This window comes from Oryctolagus cuniculus, chromosome 11 (assembly GCF_051225735.1).
Source record: "Oryctolagus cuniculus isolate XC-2025 breed Fujian yellow rabbit chromosome 11, ASM5122573v1, whole genome shotgun sequence".
NCBI lineage: Eukaryota > Metazoa > Chordata > Mammalia > Lagomorpha > Leporidae > Oryctolagus > Oryctolagus cuniculus.
The window spans coordinates 110,516,217-110,540,375 of NC_142877.1; the positions used below are offsets into that span (position 1 = coordinate 110,516,217).

The window sequence follows — 24,159 nt, forward strand, 5'->3', positions numbered from 1 at the left end:
CCTTGTTAGCCCTTCCTCCAGGAAGCCCTCCCTGACTGCACAAGCTCTGACAACCTCGCACCTGTACTCCTGCTGACCTCACTGGGGTTGCTGGGCTGGAGGACTCATTTCTGGAGCGCCGTAAGCTCCTGTGTACTGTCTCCATACAAGGCTGTGAGCTCCCTGCGGGCAGGGATGGGCCCTGTGTCCTGTGAACAGGTGCGCCCTCCACAAATACCTGTTGCATGGAGGAAGCCCTGCTCCTAATGACAAGGAGGTTAACACAAGGTGCTGGGTTTTATTGAGCACCTGCTACATGCCAGGCATGGTTCTAATCCCTCTGGCACAAATCTTGGAATAGCTCCTTGAGTCATATCCTTATGATGATGAGGAAACTGGGGTGGGGTGGGGGTCAAAGAGATGGCAAGTTCACAGACACATGGCTGGCCACCCACGGTCCTTCTGTCTCGCAGGCCAATGCTCACAAACACTGGAACAGCTCCTTAGGGTAGGAGCTGGGAGGAGGAGACCAGGGGCCCAGCTGAGGTTCTGCTGGGGCCTGCATGACACCCTGTGCTCCGAAGGACTGTTTGTCTCTCAACTACAAAGTGAGGGTTCCAGGCAGCTGCCAGGCCTCTTCCGATTGGGAGTTCTGGGGGGTCCCTGGGTCAAAAGCCCCCGCAGGGGTTAGGAAGCTGAAGAGCAAGTTCAAGGATGTGAATACTGATGCCAGCCGGACCGTGAAATTGAGCCCTTTGGGGACTGCGTGGGGATCCCGGTGCCCAGAACCCGGGATGGTCCCCGGGTCAATACCGGATCTGTGCCCAGCAGGTACTGTGTTCCGCCCCCTGCCTGCCGGCTCTCCCCCTGCCCCTGCCCACGCCTTTCCGTTCTGGTCCCTGTCTCCCACATTCCCTGGGTGGAAACAGCCGCCGCAGGAACCTGAGGTCAGAGAATTTTGGAATCCCCGTGGTGGACATGGCCAAAGGAAGTGGACACTCGGGTCTCCTCAGGGAAGCATTTTTCCAGCGAGCAGTGTCACTGCCCGGAGGGGCCGGAGAGGGGGGTGTTCAGGGTCCTCCCCTGTGTATTTCACCCTGAGGATCTGCATAAAACATTTCACACAAATTCCGTTCTCACCGCAGAGGTGGCCAGAGAAGCCAGGAGTTCTGGATCTTTCCAGTCTGTTTTTTTTTTTTCTTCTTACTGAGGAAAAATACCTTTTATATTCCTGGTCACAAGCTCCCTGACCCCACCCCAAACCCCAAAGCAAAGGAAACAAGTCTGTAATGTTTTGGAGAGAGAGGAAAAAAAAAAAAAAAAAAAAAAAGAAGCCACTGAAAACTCATCTTCTTTTTTTTTTCTGGAACATTTCTGACAAGTTGTTTTCTTATTTTTTGATGTGTAAGTTCACTCCTTTTACTTTCTTCTTCTTTCTATTTTACTTTTCAACATTTATTTATTTTATTCGAAAGGCGAATTACAGAGACAGAGGAAGAGACAGACGGAGAATCTTCCATCTGTTGGTTCACTCCCCACATGGCTACAATGGCTGGAGCTGGGGCCAGGCCGAAGCCAGGAGCTTCCTCCAGGTCTCCCACATGGGTGCAGGGGCCCAAGGACTTGGACCATCTTCTACTGCTTTCCCAGGCCATAGCAGGGAACGGGATTGGAAGTGGAGCAGCAGGGTCTCGAACCGGCGCCCATATGGGATGCCGGCGCCAGAGGCAGCAGTTTAACCCGCTATGCGACAGCGCCCGCCCCTACTTCATTTTCTTACATGTGAGAGGCCTTTTGTGCCTGACCCTGTGAGTGCAGGCAGGGAGCCTGGGGCCCTGTGTGCACACTTCTTTTTTCCTCCATGAGGGAGAGGGCAGAGGAGAATCAGAGAAGCAGAGAGAAGTCGAATGTGAGGAAGTTGGGCTCTCCTGGGGGACAGTGTCCCCGCTCTGAAATGGCAGCTCTGGCACACAGGGCCCCCACTCTGATCACTGCCCAGTCCTGCTCACCAGCTTCGGGTCTGGCACCGGCGGCTCCGTCGTGAAGAACTGAGTGCCAGTGTGTGCCAGAGCCACATCCATGCCTGGTGGCCCCTGAGGAGGTGCAGGGCCAGGCTAGGCCCAGGAGCTGCCTTACCCCAGGCAGGAGGGCCCTCATCCCACCCCCAGCCTAGCTCCCAGGGTCTCCCTAGGGAAGCAAATGTGTGCACCCACAACAGTGCACTGGCTCCTCCCACGGCCCCTCTGCCAAGGGGCTTTGGGGGAGGGGCGGTTTGAGGACCTGTGGCAGCCAGAGAAGCGATTCCTGGCCCTGGAAGGAGAGCAGGACCACCGGCAGGAGCTAGTGAGATGCAGGTCACCCACGGTGGGGGGGGGGGGGGTTGTTTCGCAGCCTTTCTGGAGTGGGCGGAGGGGCTGTATCTGCCCGGCGTCCCTCCCTCACCCCAAGGCAGCTTGGGCTTGGCTGGACTCCCACCCGCTGAGTCACCTGGTCCTGCTGCTCCGTGGTCCCCCCCCACCCGGGGGAGCAGGGCAGACACGAGGGGCGGGAGGGCTGGCCAGCTCCTGCGGTCACCCAGCCATGTGCTTCCCATTAGCCGCCCACACCCCGGGAGGCACAGCCACAGGGCTCCCCCTGGCCAGCTGGGCCTTGTGTCAGCCCTGCCCCTCGGCTGTGGTTGGGAAAGTGAGTGAGCTGGAAGGGACTGGGGGTGTCAGCGTGTGGGTGTGAGGGGCAGGGTGGAGCCATGAGACTATGGATTTGGGGGAGGCGTGGGCTACAGGTGGGAGATTCTGGTCCCTGTGCTAGTCCTGCTGCACTCTCTCGGCCAGATCCCCTGCCCTGCTCTGTTCTCCTGGGATCCTTCCACACCTGCCAGGCCTTGTTTAATCACCCTTCTTCCTGCCACAGCTGTGTCCTCAGAGCCACGCCCCTGCCTACCCCAAGTCCATCCACGTTTGTTAACTGAACACAGGATGGAGTCTATGCACGGTGAGCAGGAAGTGTGCCCACTTTCCTCACGTGGACACTGAGGAGACAAACAAGGCCCGGAAGGGGGCAGGGTCTTGCTGACCCTTGGCCCGAGGTTCTCCCCCTACCCTTGGGAGTGGGGGGAAATTGCTCAAGGTCATGAACCAATGAGCTCTGGAGGGTCCCTTCAGGGCTACAACCCAAGTGGGAGGAGCAGGTGCGAGAGGGCGGAGGGGGAGAGGCCCAGGCTGGCTCCCAGCCGGGAGGCGTGGCCATGCCGGAGGGCACGCTCACCTCGATGATGTAATCCCGGCCGTCCTTGCTGTGGACCGCCTTGACGGCACAGATGTCCAGGCCACCGAACATCTCTGAGCAGCTGTCCACCCACAGCCTGTACCTGCGGGTGGGGAGGGACAGACTGTGAGCCCGACGGAGGGGGCAGGGCAGAGGGAGGCGGCAAGACAGCGCTGCAAGGGCATCCATGCCATGATGGAGGGAGAGAGGGAGACACACACACACACACACACACACACACACCGTGGAAGGGTCACCGAGGCCCGGCGGGAGACAGAGCCAGTGAAAGGGAGGCAAGGCCGCAGCTGGATAGAGCAGGAGAGGAAGAACAGGAGTCCGGGGAGCTCAGAGACACCCATCCCGGCCTGCCTGCGGGGACCCTGCACGATCCACAGCGGTGGGGGTTGCTCTGCCCCCATCCGTGGCCATCCAGGCCACCCGGCCGCCCCTGGAGCTCTGTTCCCTTGGGAAAGCTGCTCGTAGGGCTCCAGAGATGGCTCCGGCCTCCCTCCCCGCCGCAGAGCCCCCAGCCAGACCGCAGCCTCTGGGGACAAAGGGAGCATTCTCCCGAGGCTGCCTGCGCAGGGGCAGGGGCAGGGGCAGGCCGGGGAGCCTGGCCGGCGGCTCCCGCCTGGCCCCGGGGGCCTGGCCCTCTGGTCCAGCTGCTTTTGTTCCTTTTCCAGCCCCTCGATGGCTGCAAAGCCAGTTTGCTTTGCTGGGGACAGATCCCAACCCCGGCCTTTGCCCTTGCAACAAGGGGCTGCTTGTGTCTGGAGAAATCTCCCGGCTTGCACTTGGCCTCCCCCGTGGGCTGGGTGTGGGAGTCACAGGGCACTCTGTGTCAGTGTTCGTGCTCTATCCCCGCTCCCCGGGGTCACCCAGGGCACGGCTGCTCTCACATCTATTTGTGTCTCTGAGCCATGCAGCCTGGAATAAGGGGCAGGGGGATGGTGGCTGAAGTGCTCCTCCAGCCGGCTCCCTCCTCCTGTCCTGTCCTGAGGCCCAGAAAGGGGGCTGTGCCTTGCCCAGGCCACACAGCAAGGCCGGGATAGGGCCAGGAGACCCGGCTCTCCGAGCTCCGCATCCAGTTCTCTCACGGAACCATGGAGAGGAGCAGGGGAAATCCTAGACATCAAAGGCAGAGCCAGCGTGAGCCAGGCAGTCTTCCTGGGTAGCTGACTCGCTCTCCTGCCAGTCCCTCCCGGATTCTATCAGGAAGGCTTTCACCCATTCTACTGATGAGGAAACTGAGGCTCCGGGGAACTAATAAGTGACCGCGTGGCCCGCAAGCCCAGATCCTGTCTGATTCCGGGCTCCAAACAAACTCCCCAGCTCGGAGCAAGGGCCTGGCTTCTTGCTGTGAATTCCCTCAGGAATCCGGTGGGAGCCTCTTCTCCTTGCAGCCTCAGTTTCCTTAGCCACAAGTGGGAAGGCCACGTCCGATTCTGGTCGCACATCCTTCACCAGAGCTGAACAGCTCACACGTGCCAGCTCTGGGGGCTCCACCCTGTGTTGGACTCCTCTCTGATCTGTTAAAAGCTTCCCACGTGACGCCGAGGAGCTGCTGTGGCTGGGAATGACCTTGGGCTCCCAAGCTCTAAGAGTTGTTCGTGAGCTCTCTGGGGTGAGACACTCACCCATCAGGGTCCTTTTCCTTCCCTTCCCTTCCCTTCCCTTCCCTTCCCTTCCCTTCCCTTCCCTTCCCTTCCCTTCCCTTCCCTTCCCTTCCCTTCCCTTCCCTTCCCTTTCCTTTCCTTTCTTGACAGGCAGAGTTAGACAGTGAGAGAGAGACAGAGAGACAGAGAGACAGGTCTTCCTTCCATTGGTTCACCCCCCAATGGCGGCTACGGCTGGCGCGCTGTGCTGATCCGAAGCCAGGAGCCAGGTGCTTCCTCCTGGTCTCCCATGGGGTGCAGGGCCCAAGCACTTGGGCCATCCTCCACTGCACTCCCGGGCCACAGCAGAGAGCTGGCCTGGAAGAGGAGCAACCAGGACAGAATCCGGCGCCCCGACCGGGACTAGAACCCGGTGTGCCGGTGCCACAGGCAGAGGATTAGCTTAGTGAGCCGCGGCGCTGGCCCAGGGTTCTTTTCAATGGGAGTTGCAAGTCTGGACCCAGGTCCAGAGGTAACTTCTGCATTCAAAGGATGGGCATCAACAGAGCCCCGCTGGCTGCACCCCTGGGGCAGGCACCCCCCAGGGTCAAGGGCAGAGCAGGGTGTGAGAGGCATGGTATTCCTACTCCTTTCCAAGGGGGCAGGACCAGCGCTGACCAAGCCTGGGAGGCAGCTTCCCTGGTGAGCAGGTTGAGTGAGGGGGCCACGGCCCGTTTGTGGGTCCCTAAGAATTCTCCCCCTATGAGATGAGCTGGGGAGCCGTGTTGAGACCCTGGAGTACTGCCTGTGGCTGCAAAAGGGAAAGTGAACTCCAGGCCAGAGCAGAGCCTCACGTCCTTGGTGCCTGCTGGCTAAGCAGAGCCCCAGAGAGATGGTGGCCTGCAGGGGGCGTCCCTGAGCAGCTTGGGAGGCCCTGGGGGAGGCTGGCTGGGCCCGCCTTCTAGAGAGGCCATGGAGAAGAGGACGCTGCGTGTCTGGTGCACGCCCGCCGGGGAGGGACTCGGTTGCTGCAGCAGACCACACCATTCAGCTGTGCCTGGAGATGAGCCCCGGCTGTGTGGGAGCGGTCAGCACGGGGTGGGGGTGGGGCTCCCAGATTGCGGGGAGCAGGGTGCTTCTCGCTGCTGCAGCTGGTCCTGGATGAGGTGCTGCCTAGTCCTCCCTACTCGGTCCTTGTGGGGCCTCTCTCCCTCTTCCCCGCCACGGTTTCTCCGGGACCTGGCTCCCAGCTGGTGCCAAACAGTGGATGGTGCCTCTCCTCCCACCTCCTCTCTGACCTCACCCCCTCCCACATCTGCACTGCGTGTCCCTCCTCTGTGCCCCCCCCCCCCCCCACAGTCCTCCACGGGCATCAGGTGCTCACGGTCACTGTCATTATCTCCTTGCTTATCCGGGAGCTGGGGGGTGGTGGCTGCTCTTTCAGCCTGGCGGCATTGATTTTCCCGCCTAGTAAAGCCTTCTTCACACCCCTGGCTCTTTCTCCCAGAGTCTCAATCTCATTATTCTTAGACAGGGGCAGAGACCTGCTGTAGGCCCAGCCAATCACAGCATTGCGGCCTTCTGGGCCTTACTGATTGGTCCAGAGACGATGATGTGACCCAGGCCAGGCCAATCAGTGAACAAGGCTTAGTTCCAGGCTTTGGTTTGAGTTGCCCGGGAAGAGTTTTCTTTATCCTGGCGCGGTGGCTGTGAGGCTGTGGGCCTGCAGCAGCGAGGCCTGCACAGGAGGAAGCCGGGCCGAGGCAGGTGAGGGGGCGTCCCCAAGCCTTACCTGACGCTGGGCCGCGGGAGTGTTCAGCGACATGAGCCAGTAACCCCCTCTTCATGCTTAAACCAACTTGACACGCGACTGCTCAGAATTCTTAGCAGGTGGCGTCGGACCCTTCCACCTTGGCCTTCTTAGTGCTCAGCACAACATAGTATGCAGTTGGTGCTCAGTAAGTGCTTACTAAACAGATTTCTGACCCCAAAGGGCATGCAGGAAAGAATGCGTGAGCGAGGCCGGGCTGATGGCACACGGCAGTGTGCAGGGGTGGGAACCTTTCTCTCTGCCCAGGGCCATTCGCGTATTTATAACATCATCCACAGCCATATAAAATTATCAGCATAAAAGCTAGCCTGCTATAGAGCTGTTGCATTTTGAGAGTCCTGCCTGTGGCTGCTTAGGCAGGAGCAGACCAGATGATTCTGCCGGTCTCCTGTGGCCCAGGGGCTGGACGTTCCGCACTCCTGGGGAAAAGACCTGAGGGGCCTTGAGTCCTGGTGCACCCGTGAGTCACGCGTGAGTCACAGGAAATCGAGCCGTCCCCACTCACAGTGCGAGGGCACGAGGCTGAGAGCGGATGCCTCCTGCCTGTCGGAGCACAGGGGGCACTGGCGAGGGCACCTGCCCCCTCCCCGGAGCAGTGGATGTGGGGCCAGGAACCCTCAAGGACTTGGATTCACAGCGCCAGGGCTCCAGTCTCAGCTCTGCTCTCGAGCTGCGCTGTGACCCTGACCTGTGACCCTCTCCGAACTCCCTTCTCCCATCTGGAAAGTGTGGGTTGTGTGGGCAGGAAAGGAGGTCATGCCCAGGACAGGGCTCTGTGGGTGGAGAGGCAGTGGGCACTGGGTGAGGCAGCCTTCTTCCCCGGGCTCCTCGTTGTAGCCCGGCCTCTTCCTGCACCTCCCTTGTCTCTTACCTCTCAGTCATGGCCACCTGCTCCAGCATGGCAGAGCCTGTGTTGGCCTTCCAGTTCCCGGAGATGGAGGTTCTCCTATAGCAGAACAGAGAACACACTGAGGGCAGTAGGCACACTGGCCGCTGATCTGCTTTCCTTCTTTGCTTAGGCTGCTAGGAGGCTCTGATGCAAATATCTGTCTCTTACTAGATATGGCATGTATTAGGAACACAGCTTGATTTTTCTGTTTTTATTTCCCTTCCTAATGGTTACCTTACTTTTTTTTTGTTGGATCTCAGATCTTGATTCCTAAGCCACCTTTGACATCTAAAAATTAAATTTAAAAAGTGCCTACACCATCAGATGAAATCCACCAAACCTTGTCCTCCTGCTTTTGAGGCAAACTGGGGCAGTGTAGCCCCTACCGATTCTGCAATTTTTTGAGGACCCCAAAATGTAGGAAAAATGATGTTTAGAGAGAAGGAATTACTCTTTTTTTAAAGATTTATTTATTTATTTGAAAGAGGGGTGACAGGGTGGGGGAGGGAGAGAGAGAGAGAAAAGGAGAGAAGGAGAGAGAGAGAGACAGAGAGAGAATCTTCCATCCTTGATATAGTCCCTAAAAGGCACAATGTACAGGGTTGGGTCAGGCTGAAGCCAGGAGACTGGAACTCCACCCAGGTCTCCCAAATGGGTGCAGGGGCCCAGGTACTTGGGCCATCTGCTGCTGCTCTCCCAGGCCACTAGCAGGAAGCTGGATCAGAAGTGGAGCAGCCGGGACTCAAACTGGTGCCCCAGCATGGGCAGCCAGCATCTGAAGCTGCAGCTTAATCCACAGTGCCACAGCGCCAGCCCTGGGGGCCACTATGCTGCAGCGAAGAGCAGGCAGACCAGCTGGGAGGCCGCCTGCCCCCTCTCCCTCCTCTGCTCCTTTGCCTCTTCTGCTCCAGCAACAAGAGACCTCGGCACCTGTGCGCCGCTGCTCTGGGCTCTCCCCGTCGGTCACAGCCCCCACCCCCCCAGCCTGTGCCCTTTACCCCGCGCAGGGCTTCGTCTCTCTCTTTGGCTCCCTAGGTCCTAGTCAGCCTGCAGCTTTCACCTGAAACGGGGCTTCCTGTCCAGCTCACCTGCCCCAGCCAGAGCCGACCACCCTGGCCCACGCTCAGCACCGCTCCTCTCCCTGCCTGCCCTGATGGCGCGGGAGCTGGGGGAAGAGGACGTGTCTGACTTCGTCCCGAGCATCCCTAGTGTCCTGGGCCTGGACGTGAGGCAGCCCCTGGACACACAGGCTGGAACGTAGACTGGGACAGAAGTGTCCGCCTATGTCACACACTGTTTTAGTCTTTCCAAGAGGCTGTGAGGTGGTGCCGTAGACAACAGCCGTCTATATCTCACAGTTCCGGGCATGGTAAATCCAAGGTCAAGGTGCCGGCAGCTTCCCCGTGGGGCGAGGACCTGCCTCCTGCGTTCTGGTTCATAGCTGCGATGCTTCCATGAGAGGCCGCCAGTGGCTCCGCCTCCTAATCCCGTCCCTTTGGGGATCTGAACTGCAACCTAGGAATTTTGGGGAGTTAGTGGACACAAACATTCACTTGAAGGTGCTTGACCCTACTTGAAGGGGCGGGAGGCAAGGGGCTGACCTAAGCAACTTTGGATCCAAGTGGAGATAGATGGCCGCAAACAAGCACTGGACTGTAGCTGGTCAAGTTGCTTCCTGCAGGGCCAAGGGCTAAAGGCTTTGAAGCTGCCCACGAAGGCTGGGATTGAACCAATACGTCAACGGCTGGTGCATCCTGGGAGCGGAGGTCGCCTCTGCTACAGTGGGAGGTTGCAGATAGCACTGGGAGAGGGTAAAAGGAGCTACAAAGTATCGGATGCGCAAATTGGAGGGGTCCCCGTCATGCTATTTAGCTTCATGCTGTTGCGGCTGTACACGCAGAGAAATAACCAGGATGTGTGTGTCTACAGGGGTGAGGAGCACACTTGATTTCCTTGCTGGGATGGCTAAGAGGACCCAGAACAATGACACCCCTGTCGCCACGAGCAGGAAGTGGGCCCGAGAGGAGGTTGAATGGTCAGGGCCAGGGGGGACATTCCACGCTGGGGTCTGACACCAAGCCCCTTCCTTGGATGGGGGCCAGCCCAGGGTCCAGGATACTCCATGACAAATGACACATTGGAGCTGGCAGGCTGGAGGAGGCGCTGGCCAGAAAGGCTGCGACAGTGAGGTCATTTTCCAGAAAAGAAACTGGGACAAGGTGTCGTCCGAGTCAAGTGGAAGCGGGGACAATGAAGAGAGGAGGGAAATGATATCGTGGTGGGCAGCAAGGGCCACGGGCGTGCCCAGGGCTGCGGCGCTGGGCGGAGGAAGGGAGCCTGTCAGCCTGCAGGGGGCGCCAGCTCTGGCCTGGGAGAGGGTGGCTGACAAGAGAGGGCAGCACCCCCCCCTGGGGAACGGGCCGCATCCCCATCCTGGGGATATTTCCTTCTGGGTCACCTGCCCCTCCCCTCCCACTGCTCAGGTGGGTAGCACAGTCCAGGAGTTGTTGCCAAGAATGCAGAGGCTATGATTACCCTCTGGCCCATTTGCTGACCCTTGTCCTAGGAAATCCAGGTGGCACAAAACCAACCACGGGCCACACAGAAATAGCTGTGTGTGGCTGTGGTCAGCACACCTGCCTGCACAGAAACAGGTGGCAGCTGGATTGCCTACGGCCTGGGGCTGGCCCGCCCTAGCCTAGGGTACAAGCTACGCCACACAGAAGCACACAGACAGGGAGACTTCCAACTGCCCAGGGCCAACCACGACAGCCCTCAAACACAGAGCCTTGCACGCAGTCAGCACTCCATAAATGCTCAGCAAGCAGGCGGTGTTGGCTGCCTGGGGTCTCATCATTTCAATGCCAAGGCCGTCGTTCCAATGTGAGAGGCAGAGAGGCCTTGGAATCAGGTTTATCTAGGTGCTTAGGGACCGTCAACAGTTTCAGGAAAAGGTACATTATGAAAAAAATCTATGCATGAATTTCAAGTTTTTTTGTGCCAAAATATATGTGTATTTTAAGAGAAATTAATTAGCGCAGAGAGAGAGAGAGAGAGAGAGAGTTCTCATCTGGTCCGTGCAGTGGCTGAGGCTGGGCCAGGTTGAAGCTGGGAACCAGGAACTCAGTCCAGGTCTCCCACATGGTGGCAGGGCCCCAAGTCCTTGGCCCGTCACCTGCTGCCTGCCCGCGTGCACACTAGTTGGAAGCTAGAGTCAGGAGCCAGGGCAGAGTTGGGACTTGACCCAAGATCTTTCGCTGTGGGATGCAGGTGTCCCAACCGGTGTCTTAACCAACGCCAGCCCCAAACTTGGCTTTTGGTCCCAGTGTCCACCAGCTCTGTGCAGTCCCCTGGGACAGCTCCTCTGATCACGGCACTCTTCGGCTCAGAAGAGAACCCCAATCCATCCACGCAGCCTTCAACGCCCTTCCTCATTCGCACCCAGCTTCTCCTTCAGCCCGGACTCTGAAGACGTGGCATCCTGTGTGTCCTCCCAGTTCCCCCAGACAGGGCGCCCACCTTTCTTTCTTTCTCCGGGGGACCCTGCCCTTGTCTGTCTTCCCTGGGCCAGGCTGAGACAGGTTAGCCCTCAGCTGCACTGGCTGGAGAAGGGTAAGAGCAGAGAACCGCGGAGGACCACAAGGAGCCAGGGGAGGCTCCGCCCTCGGATGGACACAGGCGCCTGTCATCTCCGCCCCTCCCACCCGTCCCACCCGCCCCACACGCAGGGACTCACATGTAGGCCTTGTAGTTGGCCCCGATTTTCTGGATGCGGATGTCGTACTTGGAGTCGATGAAGGCCTCGGTGGTGGCGTAGGTCTTGGCCATGGCCACCACACTCGTGATGTCCTGGTAGTCGTGCTGGTTTTCCACTTTGATCTGTGTGGGAAGACGAGGAGAGGGGTGAAAGCCAGCTCCCCAGCACTCGCCAGGCCCCTCCCTGCTGCCGGGTGTGCGGGCCCCATCACTAGGGACAATGCCTGTGAGAAGGTCACAGGAGGCCAATGACCTGATGCGTACCTGCCCAGGTGCGGACGGAGGAGGGGCCCAGCCCTCTTAGGGAGGCTGGGAGTCTTTGGAGAAGGGGGCGCTCTGGCCGGGGTTGGGGGGATGGACACATCTTGCAGGCCGTCCTCTGGGGCGCAGGAGGGCTGTGCTCAGGTCGGGGCTCGAGGACCCGCAGGTGTCAGGGAGAGGGCCCGTGGGTCCACCTGGCTAAGGTGTGAGATGGGAGCAGCTAGGAGGGGGTGGTGAAAAGCAGGATCATGGAGGGCCCCATTGCTTCTGGAAAGAGCTGGAGTTTTAGCCTGAAGACTTTAGGAAGCCACAGAAAGAGTTTCAACAAGCAAGTGGCTTCCTTTCACGTTTTAGAAAAATCACGCGAGCAGTTGTATAGAGGATATGGGACACAGAGACAGCAGGGTGTGTGTAGTTTGTGGGACATCGTGTGTGTGATATGTTGGCATGTGGTTGGTGCATGGTGCGTGTCCATGTGTGTGTGTAGGGGGTGTGGTGTGTAGGGTGTGGGATGTGCCTATGTGGTGTGTTTGCTGTGTGTTGTGTGTTGCATGTGGGGGTGCAGTTTGTGGTGCTTGTGTGTGTGTGTAGTGTATGTGTGTGTGTGTGTGTGTGCATGGACAGGCGAGCTTGCTAGGCCAAAGGCCTGGGGGGAGAAACTCACACTGTTTACTGGGCTGAGGCCAGGAACATGGGGTGTTGTCCTGGGGTCAGGGAGAGGGCCCAGGAGAGCTTCCAAGGCCAAGTGCAGGGGACGAGGCCAAGCTCTGCGATACTGATCTCAGGACGGAACAAGGCGGCCTCCCGGCGGCTGCGGACAGCTGGCTGGCGGTCCCTCCCCGCTGGCCGTGGGGGCCCTGCCTGGTCAGAGGGGGGGGGTCCCCTTCCCCTGCACCCTCGCCCCGGCAGCAGGGGAACGCTGAGGCCGGAGCAGACGCTGGCAGAGCCCAGACTCCCCCCTTGGCGGGGGAGGGGGGATAGGGAGGTTTGTCCTCAAGGTTCCAACCTCACCATCCTCTCCTCCTCACTCCCTCCCTCCTAGCCCATTCCTGCCCACGTCCATCTGTCCCACAAGAAGGTGCACTCACATGGGCACCAGCTTTGCAGCCTGCAAGGTGCCCTCCCCGCCCCCCACCCATGGCACCCAGAGGAATGAAGAGGCACATGGGCCGGGCCTGATTGTGGTCATTTCACAGATGGTGAAACTGAGCTTCCTGGCCGGGGCCCGGGGTGTCGAGCAGCTGGGCACAGAGCTGGGAGCCATGCTCTGGACTCCAAGGGCACGGCTTCACTTTGAACCATCTCCCGGTCTTGGCGGGGGCAAGTCTGCTGTGTGACTGTCACAGATGGAGCGACGGGGGAGACAGGCCGGGCACAGCCTCTCTCTCCCGGCCCTGTGATGGCTCCGAGGCTCGCCCTGCAGAGAAGGTGAGGCCACAGGGCAGGAGTTCCCTGTCCCACGCCCCTGCCCTCCCCACCCCCCACCCCGAGCTCGCAGACATCCTACTTCTGGCTCCCAGCTGCATTGTACCTGCTCGGCCTCCTCCCTTGGTGCCAGGTCTTTACGGCGCTGGCTGCTGGCTGTCCACACCTTCCCTAGTAATGGGGCCCTCGGTTTTAGCTGGGCACCTGGGCGCCTTGCAGGTAGGCATGGCTGCCTTTCCAAGTGCTGGCCAGGGAAGGCTGGGTAGATGCAAATATGAACCTGGATATGATATGACATGATATGACCTGAACCTGGATATGAGATGAACATATGACACAAACATGGCTGGGACATGAACATATAGCATGAACATGAACCCGGATATGATATAAACATGATATGACGCCAACCTGGATATGACATGAACATGGATATATGAATATGAACATAGATATGACATGAACAATTGCTAAGTGGAGTCCTGAAGATGAAAGGCATCTTTCTTTTTCCCTTTTCCTTCTTTGCTCTGGCTGAGATGTGGACAAGATGGTTTGAGCAGGAGCAGCCATCATGGGCCATGGGATGGGAGGCACCTGGTGAGAATGGTTGGGTAGGAACATGACCTGGGTCCCCAACACCGTGACACCCCTCTGAGCTCTTGATTGTGTATGCTCAGCCTCTTACAGGATGGAGAAATATTCCTTAATCATTTTTATGCCACCGTCATTTTGGTGTTTGTTAAAGCAGCCCAACTCTAATTCTGCTGTGGATTTCGGTCACCTGCTAGTTAGTGAGCCCTTGTTCCACACGGTTAAGGACCCACCGTTCTCAGAAATGTTGCTTCCCTGTTGCTCAGCTGCTGTCCCGATCTCTGTGTCCTCACATCTCATCCCCTGAACTCGGTCTTCTCAGATTTCACTCCCCACCGTTCCACAGGAAGGGATTGGCAAAGGTCCCCTTTGACCCCCTCGCTGACCAATCCCAAGAAGTTCCTTGACCCTCATCCCGCCTTGGCCCTCCGTAGCACCCCAAGGGGGCGAGCTTTTTGGAAGTTGGTGTCCACACTGTCATTCCCTCCCTGGTCTCCTCTGTCTTCCCGGCAACTCCTTCACAGCCAGTGTCGCCTCCTCTTCCTCTCACGTTCTTTTGAGTGCCCTGGGGGGCCCGAGGAGTGAGTCGGAGTTACCGGAATGAAAGGTGGGGTGGGAGCTTGCACGACAGCTCTTCTCATCCCCAGGTCTGTCCCCCACTGGTGGCCCTGGGAAGGAGCAGGACTTCTGCGTCCTGGTTCCTAACTAGCACAGCACTTGCACCGTGGGCTGCCTCGGAGGTGTCTGTTGTCCACAGCATCCAGGTCCCTCTTCGTCCTCAGGCATGAAAAACCCTGATAGGGGGCTGGCAGTGTGGCAAAGCAGGTAAAGCCGCCGCACTGGGTAAAGCCGCCGCCTGCAGTGCCGGCATCCCATATGGGCACCCGTTCGAGTCCCGGATGCTGCACTTCCAATCCAGCTCTCTGCTATGGTCTGGGAAAGCAGTGGAAGATGGCCCAAGTCCTTGGGTCCCTGCACCCACGTGAGAGACTGGAAGAAGCTCCTGGCTTCTGGCTTTGGATCGGTGCAGCTCCGGCTGTTGCGGCCAATTGGGGAGTGAACCAGTGGATGGAAGATCTCTCTCTCTCTCTGCCTCTCCTCTCCTCTCTCTGTGTAACTCTGTCTTTCAAATAAATAAATAGATAATTTTTAAAAGAACCCCTGATGAACAGTTCACTTCCCCATCTCTCTGGCACCTCTGTGTGGCCACATGACCATGCTTTGGCCAATGGGATGTGAGCAGGAAATGGACTTGAGCTTCCAGGCAAGGAGAGGGATTCCTCCCTCCCTCCCCACCAGGCTGGAATGTGGAGCATCTTTGACCTTGAGGACAACACCCTAGGCCTCAGGGGTGGATGATCAGTGAGCTGGGAGGAGCCTGGGTCCCAGAAACCAAGGCGGCCTCAGACCAGGCTTAGGCTGCTTTTGCCTGGACCGTAGGTGGCAGCCAAAGTCCCAGCTGGTTTAAGCCGTCCCAAGTACAGGTTATGGCAGCCGGACTGTCTCCCAGGTGGTACACAAGCCCAGCAATGCATCATGCGTTCTTTTGCAGGGTGGATAGAAGAAAGCCAAGAGACAAGAGGTAGATCTGGTGGTCCAATTAGTTAGTGGTCAGCCCAGCCTCCCTCGGGGACCTGAGAGTTTTGGGGTGAGGGCTCCCTCTTTCCCCCACCAAGGAGAGACTCAACTCTCTTTCACAGGCTGTGTCAAAGTCTCCCCAGGAGCCCTGGCCAAGCTCCTGGTAACTTCCTGTTCTTTTCCTTACAGAGAAACTCCCAAGCTGTACAGTGCCTGCTCTCCATAAATCCCAGCTGCCCCCTGGATCCAGCCGTACCTGTCTCCAGACTAGACTGTGTGCTTCCTGAGGACCATGACTCTCACTCCCCGCAGCGCACCCTGTGCACTGCAGCTGCTAAGGGGTGTTTGCTGGATGGGGAGTGGAGCAGGAGTGAAAACAGGGGAGCTCAGAAAGACGCAGAGAAAATGGCTCTCGGGGTGTACATCTTATAAGGTGAGCTTCCCCGAGGTGCTTGTACTGGGTGCGCCCTCTCGGAGGGTTCCAGCTTCCAGCACAAGTCCTTGCGAATTTGATGAGGTTTGGGACCCTGCAGAAGGGGGGTGCAGGTGGTCTGGAGCCTGGGGAGAGGTGGAGGGGTGCTGGGAGGGTCAGCAGGCCCAAGAGGGCAGGTGGGGTGAGAGGGCGTAGAGGACAGCAGCTGGGGGAACAGCCGCCGGCCTGGGCAGGGCGACTTGGCGCTGTGCTTTATTTGTTGGCTGGACACCCCTCGAAGGGTTCAGGGAGGCAAGCTGAAAACAGGAAGCCCCAGATGAGCTGTGATCCGAGATTGCCCGTTTGCTGCCCCGAGGAGCTGCGAGGGGGCTCCGAGGGACACGCCCACCCCCTCTGCTCGCCTCCGTCCTCCTCCCTCCCTCCTCCGCCTTCCCTGCTCCCTGTCAGGGCCCCTGCTACCCTGCTGGCCTCCTTCCTTCCATGTCCTCCGCTGCTGCTCCCTTCCCGAGCCCTCCTCACTGTCGCCTCCTCCTCTGCTCTCAGCTTCTCCTCCCCTGGTCCCCGTGCAGTTTTTCCCACTCCGCTCCTCCCCTCTCCTGCTTTCTGGATCGCTCTACCTTCCTTGGGGGCTTTGTGTGTGCACGTGTGTGCTCTGTCCTTGGGGCGAATGAGTGAATGAAGAGTGGGAACAGAGGGGCAGAGACACTGGAAGGAGTGGTTGGGAGGCAGTGTCGTGTTCTGAATGGGATTCCGATCCCCGGTTCCAGCCTGGAATTCTCTGTTTGCTTGAACAGCTCCTATCCGGGGAGCTCACAGAGGGGCAAGGCAGTGCAGGTGGGTTATGACCTCACGGCTCACAGCCAACAGTGAAAGTGAAACCAGGCCAGCATAGAGACCCACGGGCTCAGTTATACTTCGCAGGGCTGAGTCGCTTCATTTTGCTTTCTCTCTTCCAGAAAGCCGTTTCTGCATTTCCTTGTGTAATTACACAGCCACACCTGCTTGAGGCGGAAGTCAGAGGTACAACGTGAAGCTGCACAAGCCGGGAAGGCAGTGTGTGTCTCCCGTGCCTCCACCGTCTCTCCCCTCTGCAGGTAACCATTGGTTTTGGCTTAACCCCTTCATTGCATTTTGAAGGCAAATATGTATGTTCCCTGTTAGAAAGTCTTGAGGTTAGCAGAGCATGCTCACTATTCTGCACACTCCTGTTCTCACTGCACAGCCGGCCATGGACCAGTCCAGGGAAGGACACGGACGTCCGCCTCCATCTCTTTTCCTGACGGCAAACCATTCCATTGTGTGCTGTATAACCACGGAGATAGCCGGTCCCTTACCGACGAGCGTGTGGACCGCGGTCAATGCACCATCCCCATGGTACCACGTCCCACGGCCTCTTGTTGCCAAATGTCTTCATGGGCAAAGGGCCCGCCCAACATCCGTCCACCTCTGCCTACCCATCGCTCCTGGCCGCCCGTCCCCTTCTGCAGAAACTCTGTCCTCTCTAGGTCCTGCAAGGTTTCTGATGGAAGCGGCAAACCCCCGAGAGTACAGAACGTGGCCCTCATGTCTAGAGAGTTTCCTCTTACAAACCGTGACCTCACGGAGGGCCTTCTGTGCACCCATGTGTTGGCCTCTGTTTCTCGATGATGGATTTTTAGAAGCAGACTTGCTGTTGCCCGACTTTTACTTGAGTATCCTGTTGTACATGTTGTGTCTTGGAAATTTACCATGCATCCTTTCTAGAGCAAGTAGCGCAAAATAGTCCTCTTGGGGCCCCAACAGGTGGCCCAGTGTCTGGCATCTCTCAAAAGCTCAATAATTATAGAATGTGTAAGTTAACGAATGAATGAATCCAATCATTGTCTAATCCTCAGATGGATGGCCATTTGGCCAAATCATTTATGTATCCTATAAATATTTAAATAGCATGTAATGTATTCCAGAACCTCTATAATGATCTGGATAACCCTTACACTAACCTACAGACCTCAGAAGAGATGCAATTGGGATGATCATACAGGATTTGCAGCTGGATGAACAACTAAGTACAAAGAAGTGTTTATTGATCTTTCAGTTTCAGCAAAGAATCTCAATTATTCAACTACAGAGAATCAAGTTTTATTGAACACAACACCCTCTCACTGCCCCTCTTGCTATAATAATGATGTTTATTATAGTTTTATTTAAAAATCATCATAATACTGTAAGATACTTGTTGTTATCACAAATAACTGACCAGAAAGCCAGTGCTGCGGCTCACTAGGCTAATCCTCTGCCTGCGGCACTGGCACACTGGGTTCTAGTCCTGGTCAGGGCACCGGATTCTGTCCCGGTTGCCCCTATTCCAGGCCAGCTCTCTGCTGAGACCCGGGAGTGCAGTGGAGGATGGCCCAAGTGCTTGGGCCCTGCACCCCATGGGAGACCAGGAGAAGCACCTGGCTTCTGCCTTCGGATCAGTGCGGTGCGCCGGCCGCAGCGTGCCGGCCATTGGAGGGTGAACCAACGGCAAAAGGAAGACCTTTCTCTCTGTCTCTCTCTCTTTCACTGTCCACTCTGCCTGTCAAAAATAAATAAATAAAACAAATAACTGACCAGGAAACTGAAGCTCAGAGAAGTAATCTAGGTAAGGCCAAGCAGCCTTAGGAATTAGGATTAGCAAGGGTCCACCAAAGTCGTGAGTGACACAGAGCTGAGAGGCCTGGTTACCGGTCGAGGCTGGGAGATGGAAGGGTGGGGCAGAGCAAGAGAGCTGGCTGTTGGCAGGTGAACGTAAAGCCCTCCCCCGGGACATGTGGATCCCTAGGGTCTCGTGTACAAAATGACCTGGAGGTATTCACCGAGGACAAGCACCACACGGGGCTCATGAAAGCCAGCTTTGGTGTTCAGCTGCATTAATAGAAGCAAGATAATTAATAGACTCAAGGCTCCACTTGGATACGAATCATACATCGTTTACTCCTTGTTGCATCTCCAGGCTCCAGCACAGTGTCTGGAAGAAACCTGGGTGTAATGGACACTCAGTATGTATCTATAAATTCCATACTCGGTATGTTCATCCAATCAGTAAACCAATGTATTGCATGCTTGTTGCCCAAATGCTCCTAGAGGTGCTTAAACTGTAGCTAAGTCCTTGAAGAGCTCATTCTAGTGGAATGGCAGGGAGAAGGACACAGATGATGGTGTGGAGCGGTGGAGGAGGTGCTCTGGAGAGGGGAAGGTGGGAGGGGAAGGCTGAGTAGGAGGGGCAGAGTCACAGGTGGTTACTGGGGAAGACTGTTCTGAGAATGGATGAAGTGAGGGTGTGAGCCGTGCAGGCAAGGAATGGCAAGTGCAAAGGCCCCGAGGCAGGAACACTGCGTGTATTCTGGGTAGAGGTAGGGGACAGGCTTATCTGATCCTGGCTGGTGAAACTACCTATAGAGCACCTTGATGTTGACTAATTCTGGCACCACACAGTTTAAGAGATTGCCAAATGGGGGCATTTCAAGACAGTAAAGGGTCTGAAACCAGCTCATATTAGGCTTGGGTTAAAAAGAGTGTTTTACATATACCTGCCTAATCAATTATTGGAACATGGTAAATGGTCCATAAATATTTGTTCAACTGGGGCGGGGGTGAGGAGGAAATTGAGTAGCAACAGTATGTCTTGTGGAAAATATCCAAAAGATTTTTTTAAATTGCTAAGAAATATTTAGCATATTATATGAGTAATAATAATGGTATAGCTATCTAAAAACTGTTATGATAGTAATACTGTCAATGTTATTAGGAGCCAAATTTTTAAGTATAAGGCAAAAGAGATGCAATTTTAAAATCCATGAAATTAAGGAGAAACTCTATAATCCGAGATTGTAATTCAAAATGTCAGTCTGACTTTATGCTGTATTTTCCTCTTTAATACATGTATTTTCTTCTGTGTTCACTGAAAAGGTCTAGAAAGAACAACCAACAACATAGTAATGAACATATTTAGCACTGAGACTGTAGTCTCTAGAAACCATTATCTTGGTGGTTTTAATGAGGGCTCTTTGTGGGGGATGGCAGATTGTAGGTTTGGGGCAGGAAATATACATGATCATCTTAGACCATCTTATCATGCTAGCAAGAGTGGATATCATGTCAGAAAAACACATGTGAATCAACTTGAAAGGACTCCATTTAGTCAAAGGCGGGATCATTTGAGTATTAGACAAAATAAATGACTTCAATGGATTGAAATATATCAAATTGTTCATAATTTTTAACAAGCCACTGGTTGCTATTGGTGGATGCTAAGACCCAGTCTCACTATTCTAAAATGGTCAATAAAGAGATGAAAAAGTGTCCTTTTATGATGAATTCCACCCAATAAATGCAGGAGTACGAGAGTGAGAACATTCTCCTTCCGCAGCCCCCAAGGCAGTGATGGATCGGAGAACTAGTGCTCAAGGTCACGAGGACCTGGGAATGGGGGTTGGGAAATCACGATGCGTGGATCATGCAGGCAACACGTGCATTCACAGATCAGTCCTGACATCCCCAACGAGAGACCACCAGACCCCCTGTGCCTCCAGACTCACAAGGGAAATGCACACCTCAACCCAGGAAGTGTTCTTGCCAAAACCCAGGACCGGAGTCAGATCCGATCTCCTTGTCTAACCCCTGGGTGATGGGAAAGGCAGGCAAAAGAGGCGCAACCTGTAGCGGCCATCAGTCAAGTTCAGAGTGAAGCAAGTTCTACTGAAAAGTGGTGTCCTGCTCAACAGAGAGATGACAGGAAAACAAGAAACAGATAAAAAGGAACTGCTATAGATCAAAAGAGATTTAGGTCCTAGGATCGTGTGAATAGGAAGGCTGAGTTTGGGTATGATGAGAACAAATCAATTAACAGGGGCTTTGAACACTGAATCGATGGTGGGTGATATTAAAGAATTAGGAAGATTTTAAGTGTTATAATGGTGTTTGGCTCTGTTAAAGAAAAAAGCAAGCTTTTATGTGTTAGAAATGCACTCTGAAACATTCATGGGAGAAATGATATCTGGGACTTGCTTTAAAATAATCTGTTAAGTTAGTTAAGGAGTAGCTGCCGAGGACTGAGGAGAAGAGGGAAGGAGCAGGGGCCGTTAATGGCCGGGGCGTGACGGAAGCATCCGGGTTCCGCCTTGTGAACAAACCCCACTGAATTGTATTCTTTAGAAGTGTGCATTGTTTGAGAGTCGGAGCTGACTTTTCAGAAATGAGAAAAGTATCCAGCAATGTGTGAGAGCAAGTGTGGAGGTGTATGCAAAACAAAATTGGACATCAGTGGACAATGGTGGATTTTGAGTGATTGGTCCATGGAGTTCCAGTTTACCATGCTCTCTTCTTTTGCAAGTATTTGAGCATTTCCATAATAAAAGGTTAAAACCAAGCAGAAAGGCGGAAGCCATAAGGGTGCGGGCAGCATTGTACTGGGAATGGGATGAAAGTGCACACGGTAACGTGTGGCTGTGGCTGGGACTCCTTTTTTGGCGTGACTACCTAAGACAAGGAAATTGTCGTTAACACCATTCCATCTCCCTGGGGAGGAAAAGGAGCCATAAGCCTAAGAGATTTACAACCATTCGTACAATAAAACAGTCTAACATTGTCCTGCGCCACTCCTGGAGAGGACACTGTGACATGTGACAGACGGCAGCTCCCGCAGTGCTCTCCGATGATCGGGTGTTTCTTAGAATATCCCCAGGTGCAGGCTCAGGTGCTGGTCTGCTCTGGCTACCGTGATGAGATACCACAGACCGCGGGGCTTCGACAACAGGCACTTACTTATTTCTGACGTCTTGAGGCTGGGCAGTCTGAGAGCAGGGTTCTGTTGGGGGCCCCTTCCTGGCTTGCAGAGGGCTGTGTCTTACTGATGTCCTCACGCGGTGGGGACAGTGTATCTGGCATCTCTGCCCGCAAGGCCACTGATCCCATCCTAAGGGGCCCACTCCTGTGACCTCATCTGTCCTAATTCTCTCCCACAGGTCCCATCTCCAAATGCCGTCGCATGGGGGTGAGGGCTTTAACTTGTGAACTCCGAGGGGACAGAGCTCAGCCAAGAGCATCTCAGGTCAGCCATGAGCATGGCTCGAAGGAAGCACCTGGAGGTGGCCAACGACATGCACTCCAGTGATACCTGGATCTGTTTTCTGTAAACTATGTTTCTTGCATTTGCAAGAACAGTACACCTACAAGGCATAAAATGGTCAAAGCTATGAACAGGAAATGTCTCTCTTACTCGAAATTCATGCCTCCTGCTGCTACGATTCCTTCGTACCCTCTGGAAATATTCTATGAACGTCACAATGTGAGGGGATGTGCAACGGATCTCACCCACAGAGGAGAATGTTGAGGTGTGAATTTCTCTGGAGAGAGAAGCACCAGCCTACTCTCCCCTCCTGATCCCTCTTCTAGGCGCTTCCATGAGACACGGCAGAACCAAGAGAGCAATTTCAAAAAATTCGCAGAAAAAGGAACGAACACATATGTTCATTTAGTTGCAAAAAACTTTTGAAATTCATGCAGTATTTTCATAATATACGTTTTCTATGAACTTTTCGAGGATCCCTCTGTACATGGATTTGAAAACTTTTGCACCAAAATAAACGTAGATTTTAATTCCATTTTCTCCTTGAACTTTTGGAAGTGGCCTCGTGTGTATTCCGAGCAGTGAGATGGGGCTCAGCGGCCGGGTGCCGACCCCTCCCGGGGCATCTGAAGACCAGCTTCCCGGGCGCTGGGACGGACCTGCACGCGAGCCTATTCAAGCTCAGAGTGCAAAGCTTCCTGTGGACACAAGTGGGCCAGCTTTGAACCCTTTAAATCCTACATCTGGGGGAGCTGCAGCTGAAGGAGAGACAATGCCGCCTCCCTCTGGTGGTCCAGGCACTGTCGTTCTCATCGGAGCTGTGCAACCATGTCCCTGTGAAATTCCTCTTGCCCAGGCCACGTGTCCAGTTGATTTCCTGGGGGCACCTCTGCAGGTGAGCCCTCAGTACTTTTAAAGACCCCCAGGCAGAAGTTCAGCCCAGGCTGAAAATCATGACTTTGATCATCTCTGCTGCCTTCAGCCACGCTGGTCCCTGCCTCGCTGCCTTTGCACTTTGGGACGATTTCTCCCAAGCTGTCTATGGCCAGGGGACCTCTCCGTGGAGGCTTTTCCAGCTGCTCTCTGCCTGCTCTGGGCAATCTCTGCTGGGTTACACTGGTTTAATATTATTGTTTTGCTTACCACCTGAACCCATCTGAAATGACTTGTCTGTTACTATGTTTACTGCCTTTCTCTTCCACTAACACAACACGGAAGCCCACGGGACCGGCAACCTCCTCCTGTGTCTTGCTAGGGAAGTAATGTAACAGGGTGTTTAAGAATACAAGTTCAAATTCCAGCCCCATTACTGATTTGTTGTGTGACCTTGGGGATGTTAGCCAACTTCTCTTGTTGAGCATGAAGTGAGATGTCACAGGCAAGTGGTTTGGAGGAGCACTTGACATTACACGCATCCAATAAATGCCACAACAATTATGCTTATTCCCCCTCTTCCCCGTAACACCCAGCATAAGGCTTGACACACAGTAGGTACTCAGTAAGTATTTGCAGATAGGGTGAATGAAGAAAGTGCTTCAAGAAGAGAGCCTGGGCAGAGGGGAGAAAGAGATGTCAGGGCCCTGGGATTGAAACAGAGAGACTCACAGCCTAAACAGAAAGCCGAGCCTTGAAGTCTTCTTATTGGAAACGGAGGGTTCATTGAGATCCACGCCTGAGGAAGTGGCAACTCCATCTCCCCTTGGAAGGGAACTCAGGGCATGGGCCAAGATCCTTCCCAGAAAATGGTTTGGAATTAACTCCAACCCAGAAACACATGAGCGCCTCAAGTTCACTTGCTCTGCTTCAATCGCCTAGAAAACATTGAGCGCCAAGAGTGAGCAGCTGCTCCCCCAGCCAAGTCCACGTCCAACACATCTCCCTCTGTCAAGGTCCCCGTTGGAGCCTGCTCCTTCCCGGGGCGATGGCTGAGACCCATTTGTTTTTCTAAAACGAAGATAACCACATGAGGTCACATACTGAACCCGGTTATTGACAAATCAGCGAAAAGTCAGGAGGATGTCTACCAAAAATAACAGTAGGCTCAGCCCTGGTGCTCTGTGGTCTTTCTCTCTGGCAGTCAGTGGCTGCCAGGGCCAGCCAGGGATCCGGGCCTCTCCTAGTCTGAGATAATAAACCCAGAACCCTGGCACAGCTGTGATTGCTTGTTTTCTGTTTTTCTAACAGGAAGGCATGTGTCCAGCTCATTCCAAAGTGGTATCAGCTCATCAAGAAACTAGTTAAATGGGGTGAAAGTGGGCGGGTTCCATGGCTGGGTCACCACCCAGTAAATTCTTAACCAGGCTTGTAGGCCCTAGACTTGCCAGGTGGGATTAGCAGAGGTCTGATATGAATGCCAGGCTGTGCTCATGGAGTTTAGCTCAGACCCAGCCCCGGAGCTTGGCTTCAGTGACTAAGCAGAGGCACACGGGGGTCACCAGCACCCAACACTGATAGAGGTTTCTCAAACTT

The 24,159-nt window shown here is 55.2% G+C and overlaps 1 protein-coding gene and 1 long non-coding RNA gene across 8 annotated transcripts in view; one reads left to right on the forward strand and one right to left on the reverse strand.

Moving 5' to 3' along the window:
- SYN3 (synapsin III) overlaps nucleotides 1-24,159 on the reverse strand; it is a 457,275-nt gene that overhangs the window by 17,995 nt on the left and 415,121 nt on the right. For 4 of the 5 annotated variants that reach the window (XM_089306859.1, XM_008257067.4, XM_017341626.4 and 1 more), the window contains 3 exon segments: nucleotides 11,295-11,437; nucleotides 7,541-7,615; nucleotides 3,244-3,346 (listed from right to left, as the gene is read on the reverse strand). In XM_089306859.1, coding sequence (XP_089162985.1) covers nucleotides 3,244-3,346; nucleotides 7,541-7,615; nucleotides 11,295-11,437 — 321 coding nt within the window. 5 annotated transcript variants of the gene reach the window in all.
- LOC103348402 (uncharacterized) lies at nucleotides 15,363-22,218 on the forward strand. 3 transcript variants are annotated; one of them, XR_011380262.2, is made up of 3 exons: nucleotides 15,363-15,602; nucleotides 16,559-16,696; nucleotides 21,587-22,218. It is a non-coding gene; the product is annotated as an uncharacterized LOC103348402 (long non-coding RNA). The 3 variants fall into 3 exon arrangements; XR_016216300.1 differs by lacking the exons at nucleotides 15,363-15,602; nucleotides 21,587-22,218 and adding exons at nucleotides 15,948-16,436; nucleotides 16,825-20,566; XR_016216299.1 differs by lacking the exon at nucleotides 15,363-15,602 and adding an exon at nucleotides 15,950-16,436.